Source organism: Scyliorhinus torazame, chromosome 1 (genome assembly GCF_047496885.1).
Source record: "Scyliorhinus torazame isolate Kashiwa2021f chromosome 1, sScyTor2.1, whole genome shotgun sequence".
In the NCBI taxonomy this organism is placed as follows: Eukaryota; Metazoa; Chordata; class Chondrichthyes; order Carcharhiniformes; family Scyliorhinidae; genus Scyliorhinus; species Scyliorhinus torazame.
The window spans coordinates 354,235,300-354,247,369 of NC_092707.1; the positions used below are offsets into that span (position 1 = coordinate 354,235,300).

Below are 12,070 nucleotides of genomic sequence, written 5' to 3' on the forward strand. Positions count from 1 at the left end.
CTCAATAAACCTTTTGTTACTACTGGATGAGTTCGAGTCTTCTTCATCGAGATTCAGAAGACCTCTTCATTAGCCAAGGATTGAGTAGCACATGTTACCTACCACACAGGTAACAAAACATGGTACCAGGCGTGTTTGGCTTTAACAGAACTAGTTAAGATTAGGTTGAACACAAAGAGAAGAAAATTCGACTGTGGAAGACTTTGCAGCAAATGGATCCTCGACGACAAACTATGGGACTCATTGGACTTCGAGGGCAGCTGTAAACAACCGGTAATTTAAGTTATAACTGGAAAAGATTTGAACAGATATTCCAAATATTTATCGCAACTATGATTTAAGCACAGTCTCTGGCGCAACAAAAATAGCACTACTACTCTCAATAGGAGGGCATGAAGCTAGAGAAATCTCTAATTGCTTTATTTACTTAGAAGGTGGAGACAACTCCAAAATAGAATTAATACCCAAAAAATTTGATGAACACTGTAAGTGTCAGTCTGGAGAGATGCTGGAAAGATTCAACTCTTATCATAAATGCCAGAGAAACGGAGGGCCCATCACTGATTTTATTACAAATCTCAAGTTAATACCACAAGGCTGTGATTATGCTGATTTCAGAGACACTATGATAATGGATCAATTAATTTCTGGAGACTTCCGGGTGCGGCTATGCAGAGCTAGGTCGCATATTCGGTAGCTCCCGCTTGGAACAGACTTTTGGGCTCTTTTACAGGGCCCCCACGGCATTTGTTTGACATTTCCCGGTGTGGCAAGAAGACTGCAGCATTCCCCTGACAGTGTCCCCCAGGAATGTTATGTCTTTTGGCTGCCAAACCCGGCAGAAACAGTAAAGGATTTGGCTTTGGCTGCAGGTTTAGACAAGGGCCTCTTCCAGCATGCAGGCGGGGGAAGGGCAAGCTTAAAGCCGAGTAGAGTGGGAGTACCTCTGGGAGGTGCTGCGCAGATTTGGGTTCGGGGTAGGGTTTATCAATTGGGTTAAGCTCCTTTACAGAGCCCCGATGGCAAGTGTAGTGACGAACCGGCGGAGGTCGGAGTACTTTCGACTGTACCGAGGGACAAGGCAGGGGTGCCCCCTGTCCCCCCTGTTGTTCGCATTGGCGATCGAACCATTGGCCATGTCATTGAGGGAGTCTAATAAATGGAAGGGGGTGGTCCGAGGGGGAGAAGAGCATCGGGTGTCACTATATGCGAATGACCTGTTGCTGTACGTGGCGGATCCAATGGAGGGGATGGTGGAGGTCATGCAGACTCTAAGGGAGTTTGGGGAGTTTTCGGGCTATAAGCTCAATGTAGGGAAGAGTGAGCTCTTTGTATTACAGGCGGGGGACCAAGAAAGAGGGATAGGGGACATACCGCTGAGGAGGGCGGAGGGGAGCTTTCGGTATCCGGGGATCCAGATAGCCAGGAGTTGGGGGACCCTACATGAACTGAATCTGACGAGGTTGGTGGAGCAAATGGAGGAGGATTTCAAAAGATGGGACATGTTACCGCTCTCGCTGGCGGGTAGAGTGCAGTGGGTCAAAATGGTGGTCCTTCCGAGGTTTCTGTTTGTGTTTCAGTGCCTTCCCATCGTGATCACCAAGGCCTTTTTTAAGAGAGTAGGCAGGAGTATTATGGGGTTTGTGTGGGCGAATAAGACCCCGAGAGTAAGGAGGGGGTTCCTGGAACGCAGTAGGGACCGAGGAGGGTTGGCGCTGCCAAACCTGGGGAGCTACTTCTGGGCAGCAAATGTGGCGATGATCTGCGCAAGTGGGTTATGGAGGGTTAGGGGGCGGCATGGAAGAGGATGGAGATGGCGTCCTGTAAAGGAACGAGCCTGGGGGCGTTGGTGACGGCACCGCTGCCACTCTCGCCGACAAAGTATACCACGAGCCCGGTGGTGGCGGCAACGCTAAGGATCTGGGGCCAGTGGAGACGGCACCGGGGTGCAATGGGAGCATCGGTGTGGTCCCCGATCAGGGGTAACCACCGGTTTGTCCCGGGGAAGATGGACGGGGGATTCCAGAGCTGGCATCGGGCGGGGATTGGAAGAATGGGGGACCTGTTCATCGACGGGACGTTTGCGAGCCTAGGGGCACTGGAGGAGAAGTTTGAGTTACCCCCGGGAAATGCCTTTAGATATATACAGGTGAGGGCTTTTGTGAGGCGACAGGTGAGGGAATTCCCGTTGCTCCCGGCACAAGAAGTTCAAGATAGGGTGATCTCGGGTGTATGGGTCGGGGAGGGCAAGGTGTTGGAAATACACCAGGAGTTGAAAGAAGAGGGGGAAGCGCTGGTAGAAGAGTTGAAGGGTAAATGGGAGGATGAGATGGGGGAGGGGATCGAGGCAGGTCTGTGGGCTGATGCCCTAGGTAGGGTTAATTCCTCCTCCTCGTGTGCCAGGCTCAGACTGATACAATTTAAGGTGGTCCACAGAGCGCACTTGACGGGGGCGAGGTTGAGTAGGTTCTTTGGGGTAGAGGACAGATGTGGAAGGTGCTCAGGGAGCCCGGCAAACCATGTCCATATGTTTTGGTCATGCCCGGCACTGGAGGGGTTCTGGAGAGGAGTAGCGGGAGCAATATCTCAGGTGGTGAAAGTCCAGGTCAAGCCAAGCTGGGGGCTAGCAATATTTGGAGCAGTGGACGAACCGGGAGTGCAGGAGGTGAAAGAGGCCCGCGTTCTGGCCTTTGCGTCCCTAGTAGCCCGGCGAAGGATCTTGCTAATGTGGAAGGAGGCGAAGCCCCCCCCAGCCTGGAGGCCTGGATAAATTATATGGCTGGGTTCATAAAGTTGGAGAGGATTACGTTCGCCTTGAGAGGGTCTGCGCAGGGGTTTTACAGGCGGTGGCAACCGTTCCTAGACTATCTCGCGGAGCGTTAGAGGAAGGTCGGTCAGCAGCAGCAGCAACCTTGGGGGGGACGGGGGACGACACGTCCTGGGGGGGGGGGGGTCGTCCTGGGAGGGGGGCGGGAGAGGGGGAACTGCCTGGGAGGGTGGATGAGCAAGAGATAACATGAAGGGTTGGGGAAACTGGCACGTACGGGTGAGGGCCAGTGTACAAAGCTGTGTAAATATATCATTTTGCCATGTATATATCTTGCTCTGCGCGATTTCTCATTTTTTTTTGTTACGGGGGGGTTGGGGGGGGTTATTGTTTGTAAGGGAGAAAAATTGTGTTAAAAAACTTTAATAAATATATATATTTTAAAAAAAATTAATTTCTGGACTATATGACAAAAATTTGAAGTAAGAACTTTCACACGATAAGAATCTAACTCTAGAAACCGCTATACAAAAATGCCTTGCTTATGAACAAAACCAAAATCAATACTGTGAGTCTTTACAAACACAGAATCAGTATCTAGAAAACAAAATCGGTAAAAATGGCGCGAACACATTGCAGAGGCAGGATCTCACTCGATGCAACAGGCCTTTTTGATTGGCAGCCATCTTGAGCGAGAGCGTTCCGGCCAGTACGCACATCTCAAAAAGAAGGAAAACGGCAAAATACACCCAAGAAGCCGCGCATGCGCAGTTGCGAAAAGAGAGCACAGTAAAGGAAACTCGAATTGCGCATTCGCAATCGATTCTTCGCATGACATCACGAGCGTCATGGTGCCAGAGGACTCGGACCACGCCCACTTAAAAGGGAAATGCACGAAAATGAACAAAAAGACATTTAAAGGGGCAAAACCAAATTTTCTTACATCAAAAGACAGAACAATGCCCGAACTTACACCAGCAGTTAAAAATAATCTCCGCAGATGAGTTATTCGGAATAGATGATGATTGCATCAGCAACACGGTTGAAACGCTCAACACGACTCTTCTCATGGTAGATGAATCCAATATCATGATGCCATGGCAGATCGTCGATACATTGGATGACAGCAATACCCAAGAAGACGGTGCCACACAGAGAGAACACTGCATGACTCCACAGAGAAAGCGATGACAGACTCCACAGAGAGAGCGATAAAAGACTCCACAGAGAATGCGATGAAGGACTCCACAGAGAGAGCGAGGAAAGACTCCACAGAGTGATGAAAGACTCCACAGAGAGAGCGACACAAACCTCCACAAAGAGAGTGACGCAAGCCTTCACAAAGAGAGTGACGCAAGCCTCTACAGACTGCTCAGTGACAGACTCAAAAATGGAAGCAAGCAAACACTCCATAGCGAACGCCATGCATGAACAAGACTATGAAGGTCTATCCACCTTATCTGCGCAACCAGCAGCAGACTATGAAAGTCTACCAAGCTCACGTGAACAACAAAAAGACTATGGGTGACCCAGCTTATTTGAGTCACCAGAACCCAGCTCATTTAACCAACAAGAAGACAGTCTACCCAGCTTATTTGAGCCACCAGAAGAAGACTATGCAAGTCTACCCAGCTCATTTAACCAACAAGAAGACACTGAATGTCTACCCACTGTATGTGAGACAAGTGACGAAGAAATCACAATTCCCATACAGAATGTGCAGGATCACAGCGAGACTAACAGATCTCAGCTCGTCTGCACAGAAGCACTCAACAATCAGAGGACGGCTACTCATGAGTCCAGAGAGACCACGTCAATTGAAATCCTGAAGATTTTGACTCCAGAAGAGGAGCACCAAGAGTCCAGAGAGACCACGTCAACAGAAATCTTGAAGATTTTGATTCCAGAAGAGGAGCACCACGACCCCCAACAAAATGAAATCGTGAAGATTTGAAAAAAGAAAATGAAAAATGAAAATCGCTTACTGTCACAAGTAGGCTTCAAATGAAGTTACTGTGAAAAGCCCCTAGTCGCCACATTCCGGCGCCTGTTCGGGGAGGCTGTTACAGGAATCGAACCGTGCTGCTGGCTTGCCTTGGTCTGCTTTCAAAGCCAGTGACTTAGCCCAGTGTGCTAAACAGCCCCTTGGAGATTTTGACTCCAGAAGAGGAGCACCACGACCCACAAGAGAATTAAATCGTGAAGATTTTCACTCGAGAAGAGGAGCACCAAGACCAACAAGAAAATGAAATTGTGAAGATTTTGACTCCAGAAGAGGAGCACCAAGAAACCAAAGGTGATTCAAATGAACCAGAAATAACTTCAGAAGAGGAGCACAAAGAAATCAATGATGATTCAAGTGAACCAGAAATGACTCTAGAAGAGGAGTACCAAGGAAGCAAAAAAGAGGAAACAAATCCACCACAAATGACTGATGTCACCAACATCAATGTAACATCAGATCATTCTCACAATTCTCAAGACGATACGCTCAATGTAACAGATACCACAACGGACACTGACACCGATAACCGTGACAATGACCCAAATCATCCACACGGAACACTCATTGAGTGCAACAAGAACAACAAACACCGCAAGACGCACAGCAGAAACAACAAGCACAAGAAAAACGACACGAACAGCGACGAAAACAACAAAAACAGAAACAAGCACAACAAGAAAAACAACAAGAACAGCGAAAACAACAAAAACAGAAACAACAAGCACGCCAAAAGCAACAAGAACGACAACAAAAACAACAAACACAGAAACAACAATGAAACAACGACCTGTACAACATGGTACAACTCTGCAAATGAAGAACAATGCCACAGCACACTGCAAAACAATGACAAGAATACAAACATGCCAAGGCATGACAAAGAATCTCACAAGTTCACATCTGCTCCAGAACAAGCAAGTACGCCAGCTTTCAAGGCAGATGACACACTAGATCATTACCGCAAGCACAGGAAAAAGTCCAGGTTAGACGACAAAGATGACATACAGAATCAATACTGCAAGCACAGAAAAAAGTCCAGATCAGACAATAGTGTAACACAGAATCGCTATCACAGGAATAGAGAAAAAAAAGAGAGTCTAAATCAGCCAACAAAGTGATTCGACCATTCGAACAACTCATGAACACTGACGACGTTCAGAAAGAAATAACAACATCAACATCACCACTTCAACAACAGAAGACGAAAGCAACTCAACCAAACAAATTCATAAAGTTTGGACTCACAATTTGTTTTTATTAAGATTGGACTCATAAATATTAATTGGCTTTGTACAATCATCAAGATCATTACAACCTCATTTGTCTACCTATTTCATGCAAGTGCAAAAACCTTCGAGACTAAATGTATTCACATTTGACGGACTAACTCATTGATGTTATGTAATACATTTGCAAACTGCATCCATTATGTTTGTTCAATTTTCTTTACAACATACAGAAAATATGTAACACGAAAAAAAGGGGATGTAGTGATCTCTATATGTGCATGAACACAAGGGGTTAATGTGTAATCAGTAGCACCACATGATCACGAGAGGGCCGGACCAACAGGTGTATAAAAGGCAACCACATTGGGTCTCTGGCTTTCTCGGGGGTGCACTGTGACCAGGGCAATAGCAGACTAGTTCAGATGGCTAGTGGAGTTACGTATAGTTACTGTAGTTAGATCTTGTTAACCTTATCACTTGTATCAAAGTTAAAGTAAAGAACTCATGCAATTATTGTTATAGTTACTCAATAAACCTTTTGTTACTACAGGATGAGTTCGAGTCTTCATCATTGAGATTCAGAAGACCTCTTCATTAGCCAAGGATTGAGTAGCACATGTTACCTACCACACAGGTAACAAAACAGGGTACACCACCCCAAACCTCACAGCACGCTGGTATAATGCTGCCTTCGCCTTAGGAAAGGCTGCCCGCCTCTTTGCCAGCTCCACTCCGGCGTCTTGATATATCCCCATGGTGCACCCTTCCCATCTCAAGTCTCGGTTGTCTTTGGCCCACTTCAGGACCCTTTCCTTCTCTCTGAAACTGTGGAACCTTACAACTACTGCCCGTGGTGGTTTATTCTGCCAGAGAGATCGGTGGGCCCTATCCAACTCTGGAGGGGTATTTGCCGATCCCCACCCTCAGCAGCTTTCCAACCATCTCAGAAAAATACTCAGTGGGATTCGGCCCTTTATCCCCTCCGGCAACCCCAAGATTCTAAAGGTTACTCTCATTGACCTATTCTCCAGGTCATCAACTTTCGCCTGCAGAATCGTGTTTCTCTCCCCCACTAACTTGATCTCAGCTTCCAGCGAGATGATTTGATCGCTGTCCCTCGACAAAATTTCCTCCACTCCCTCTCCTCGCAGCCTCCAAGATTTCCTCCACCTTCTCCTGACTGACCAAGCGCCTCCTCAATCGACTTTTTGAGCGTTTCCATCAATACCTACCCTTTTTTCTCGAAGTGTTTCCCAAACTGCTTCTCAAACTCCGAAGCCAGTATCCCCACCAGCATATCCGGCATGATCAGAGCAGCTGCACCCGCTCAAGTTGAATCCGCCATCTTCCCTCCTGGTGAACCATGCGGACTCCCTAAATCTGTCGAAAGGTTTCCACTCATAACTTTCTTATTTCATCGATGGGTTCACAAAACCATTAGATGGGCCGATTTTGTTCTCCATTTTGTTGCCAGCTGGTGGTATTCCATTGCCATTTTGTAGAATTCAATTTTAATGACATTACGACGAAATATGTGAATGCTACAGGATATGTGAAAGCTACAAGGAATATTTTTTGACATCTCAAAAGGAAAACCACAAAACGATGTCATTAACAGGCAAAAGCCATGATTCACTTATAATCATAGCATAAAATAATAGAATGGTTAGTTACAACACAGAAAATGATCAATCATTCCATTCAGCTGACCTTCTTCAAAAGCAATTCAGTTGGTCCCACTCCCGTGACCTTGGAAATACCCCTGCTAGTTTTCCCCCTTATCTAATTCACTTTTCAAAGTCACATTTGAAATCTATCTCCATCACCCTTTCAGGAAGTGCATTTCGGGTAGTAATCGTTCACTGTGTAAAAATGTTTTACCCATTTCTCCTTTTGTTCTTTTACCAATCATCTTAAATCTGTGTTCCCTAGTTCTAGATACTTCCACCAATCGGAAATCCTCATGATTTTGAACACAATAGTTACAGTGGACTATTTTCCATTGAGATTTCGAAGCAATGAAGGATTAATCGGACAGCACATTTTATAGACAGAACAATCAGTCAATTGGCAATGTAACTGTGGAGTTTTCGATGATTGCTCCGGTTTCCTCCGCAAGTCCCGAAAGACGTGCTGATAGGTGAATTGGACATTCTGAATTCTCCCTTAGTGTAACCAACCAGGCTCCGGAATGTGGCGACTAGGGGATTTTCACAGTAACTTCATTGCAGTGATAAAATAAGCTTATTTGTGACACTAATAAAGATTATTATTATGACTGAGAGGACTCAAATTGTCTCTATTTCTTAGTTTAGATAAATACATGTACAACTTATATACTTGGTTTGCTTATTGAGGAACAAATGTCGTGAAGACAGATTCATTCGTGGTTTTCAAAAAGGAATTAAATAAGCACCTGAAAGGAAAACATTAGCATTGGTACAGGGAAAGGGCAGGGATGGGGCTAGCTGAATTGCTTTTGAAGAGGTTTGGTTCCCACTTCCAGACTCTCAAGTTTTAAAAAAGAAAAGTCGTGCAGATGCTGGGAATCGGAATCAAAAACAGAAAATACTGGAAAAACTCAGGTTTGGTAGCATCTGAGTAGAACAAAATAGAGTTAACGTTTTGAGTCAGTATGATTCTTCTTCAGAGCTAAAGAGAATGTGATGGATTATATACTGTATGAGGAGGTGGAGCAGCTGGAGCAGAGTAAGAAGGTCAGTGATAGGTGGGATCTGGGAGAGATTGCAACAAAGATGTGTAGGGCACAAGACCGAGGAAGTGGCACAAGGCCAAGGAAGTGTTAATGGCAGTGTAAAGGTGATAGTAGTGGCATAAAGGTAAGATATCAGAATGTGTTAAGGTAGAACAAAGGTCAGTGCTCTGTGAAAGCAAAACAAGTGATAGATGGCCCAGTGCGGGGAGGGAGTTTGCAGACTGGGTGACCGCTTTGCGGAACACTTTCGCTCAGTCCGCAAGCATATCCCAACTTTCTTGTCACTTTCCATTTCAACTCAGGAACTTGCGCTCATGCCCACATGTCCATCCTTGGCCAGCTGCAATGCACCAATAACGCCCAGTGCAAATTGAAGGAGCAGCACATCATCTTCCAATTAGGTATCTTACAGCCCTCAGGACTCAACATTGAGTTCAACAACTTTAGACTGACATTTCTCCTCAATTCTGTCCCAGTACAAACCACCCCTGCGCCACATAGGCCATTTGTCACTTGTTCTTTAGATTTGCTATCACAGAGCACTGACCTTTGTTCTCCCATTTTAAAAACATTTTTAAAAATAAATTTAGAGTGCCCAATTCCTTTTTCCCCAATTAAGCAGCAATTTAGCATGGCCAATTCACCTACCCTGCACAGGTTGTGGGGGTGGGACCCACGCAGACAAGGGGGGAATGTGCAAACTTCACATGGACAGTGACCCGGGGCCGGAATCGAACCAGGGTCCTCGCCGCTGTGTGGCAGCAGTGCTAACCACTGTGCCACCGTGCTGCCCCATGTTGTCCCGTTAATGCATTCTGATATCTTACCTTTATGCCACTACTTGCACCTTCTATAGCACTTTACACTGCCATTAACATTTCCTCTGTCTTGTGTCCTATGTATCTTTGTTGCAATCTCTCCCAGCTTTACGGGATCGTTAGGTCAGCATTTATTGCCCATCCCTAGTTGCCCTTCAGAAGGTGGTGGTGAGTTACCTTCTTGAACTGCTGCAGTCCCTAAGGTATAGTTACACCCACAGTGTTGTTAGGGAGGGAGTTCCAGGATGTTGCCCCAGCGACAGTGAAGGAGCCGCGATATATTTCCACGTCAGTGTGGTGAGTGACTTGGAGGGGAACTTCCAGGTGGTGGGGTTCCCAGGCATGTGCTGCTCTTATCCTTCTAGATGATAGTGGTGGTGGGTTTGGAAGGTATAAGTCTAAGAAACCTTGGTGAGCTACTGCAGTGCATCTTATAGATGCTACACATGGCTGCCACTATTTGTCGACGTTTGTGGAAGGGGGAGCAATCAAGCGGGCTGCTTTGTCCTGAATGGTGTTGAGCTTCTTGAGTGTTGGTGGAGTTGCACTCATCCAGGCAAGTGGAGTATTCCATTACACTCCTGGCTTGTGCCTTGTAGATGGTAGACAGGCTTTGGGGGTCAGGAGGTGAGTTACTCGCCATAGGATTCCTAGTCTTTGATCTGCCCTGGAAGCCACAGTATTAATGTGGCTAGTCCAGTTCAGCTTTTGATCAATGGTAACCCCCATGATGTTGATTGTGGGGATTCAGCGATGGTAATGCCATTGAATGTCATGGGGCGGTGGTTAGATCCTCTCTTGTAGGAGATGGTCATTGCCTGGCACTTGTTTGCCACGAATGTAACTTGTCACTTGTTAGCCCAAGCCTGGATATTGTCTAGGTCTTGCTGCATTTGGACAGGGACTGCTTCATTATCTGAGGAGTCACGAATGATGCTGAAAATTCTGCAGTTATTCGGAAACATCCCCACTTCTAACTTAATGATGGAAGGCAGGTCATTGATGAAGCGGCTGATGATGGTTGGGCTTAGGGCACTACTTCCATCTATCACTGACTTTCAACTCTGCTGCAGCTACTCTACCCCCTCTTAGACAGTACATGTAATCACATTACTCCCCCTCTTTAGCTCTGAAGAATAGTCAAATGAATTCAAAACGGGAACTCTATACTTCTCTCCAAAGATGCTGCCAGACATGCTGAGTTTCTCCAGTATTTTCGGCTTTATCTCCGCTTTGAATGGTCGTCCCTACCTGTAGCAAAGTCCCATGGATGTGGTTCTGTCGTATGCATAGATCAGTGGGTGCGGGTAGGGTTTCCAGCAAGGACTGCGCCATTGGAAGTATACAATCCACTGCGACAAAAGGAACCAGGGCACGAGCTGCCATTTCACGGGATCGATGCACAGGCGAGTGAGCACACCTGCATGAAACAGAATGTTTTATAGAATGTTTTACTTACTGAGAGATATGGACATTAGTCCTCTTCTTCAACTGAGTAGTAATGAATGAGAGGTGTGTCTGGCATATTTGGGTACAAAGAAAGTTGACTGCTAAAGACAAAATGCTGGCAAATGTGCCATTAACCTTCTCCCTCCCCCCTCGGTTACCATCCGATGTGTAGATTTTTAAAAATAATGATTTTTGGAATTTATTTCAGTTTGCTCTCTGTGATTAGAGCAAGCTAACTGACTTGTTAATACGCACAATTTCAATCATGCTCAGTTGACTTTGCTGCAATGCAGAACAGATTCTTAAAAATAACAGATATGTAATTTAAAAATAAACCAAGGGACAAAATTGAAACGGTAATTGAGGAATATGTAGGTTTCAACTGTACGGGTGAGGTGTCGGAGGCAGTTGTCTGGGAGACTCTAAAGGCGGTTGTGAGGGGTGAGGTGATTTCGTTTAAGGCCAGGGTGGACAAATAGGAGAGGTTGGAGCGGCAGAGGGTAATAGGTGAGATGTTGGAGGTAGACAGGAGTTATGCAGAAGATGGGGACCCAGCAAAGCTGGAAAAGAGGAAGGAACTACAGGCGAGCTTTGACTGACTACCTACCAGGATGGCGGTGCGCCAACTGAGACGAGCAAGGGGTGCAGTTTACGAACATGGAGATAAGGCAGGTTAGCAGTAAAGTATGTTAGCAGGTCAGCTCCGGAGGGAGGAAGCGGTAAGGGAAATTGTTCAGGTGAGGGAGAGGGCAGGGAAGTTGGTGGTGGCTCCGGATCTGATTAACAAGGTTTTTGAGGAATTTTATGAGAGGTTGTACAGGGTCAGAGCCACCTGAGGGAGACTGTGAGATGCAGGAAGTTCTAGATGGGTTGGAGTACCCGAGGTTAGGGGAGGGGGACGGGGCTACATTAGAAGGAGCAATAGTGGAGCAGGAGATGAAGGATGCAATTGGGAGGATGCAGTCGTGGAAGATGGCAGGGTCGAATGGGTTTCCGGTGGAATATTATAAAAAATTCAAGGATAAGCTGGCACCCCTGATGGTGGGGATGTTTGAAGAGGCAATAGGGAAGGGGGTGTTTGCACAA

General features: G+C 46.2%; 1 protein-coding gene across 5 annotated transcripts in view; it reads right to left on the reverse strand.

The window, feature by feature from the left end:
- The window catches only part of thada (THADA armadillo repeat containing), an 820,576-nt gene that overhangs the window by 376,389 nt on the left and 432,117 nt on the right, over positions 1–12,070 (reverse strand). For all 5 annotated transcript variants that reach the window (XM_072510451.1, XM_072510443.1, XM_072510470.1 and 2 more), the window contains one exon: positions 10,787–10,955. In XM_072510451.1, the coding sequence (XP_072366552.1) occupies positions 10,787–10,955 (169 nt within the window). The remainder of the gene's footprint in view (positions 1–10,786; positions 10,956–12,070) is intronic.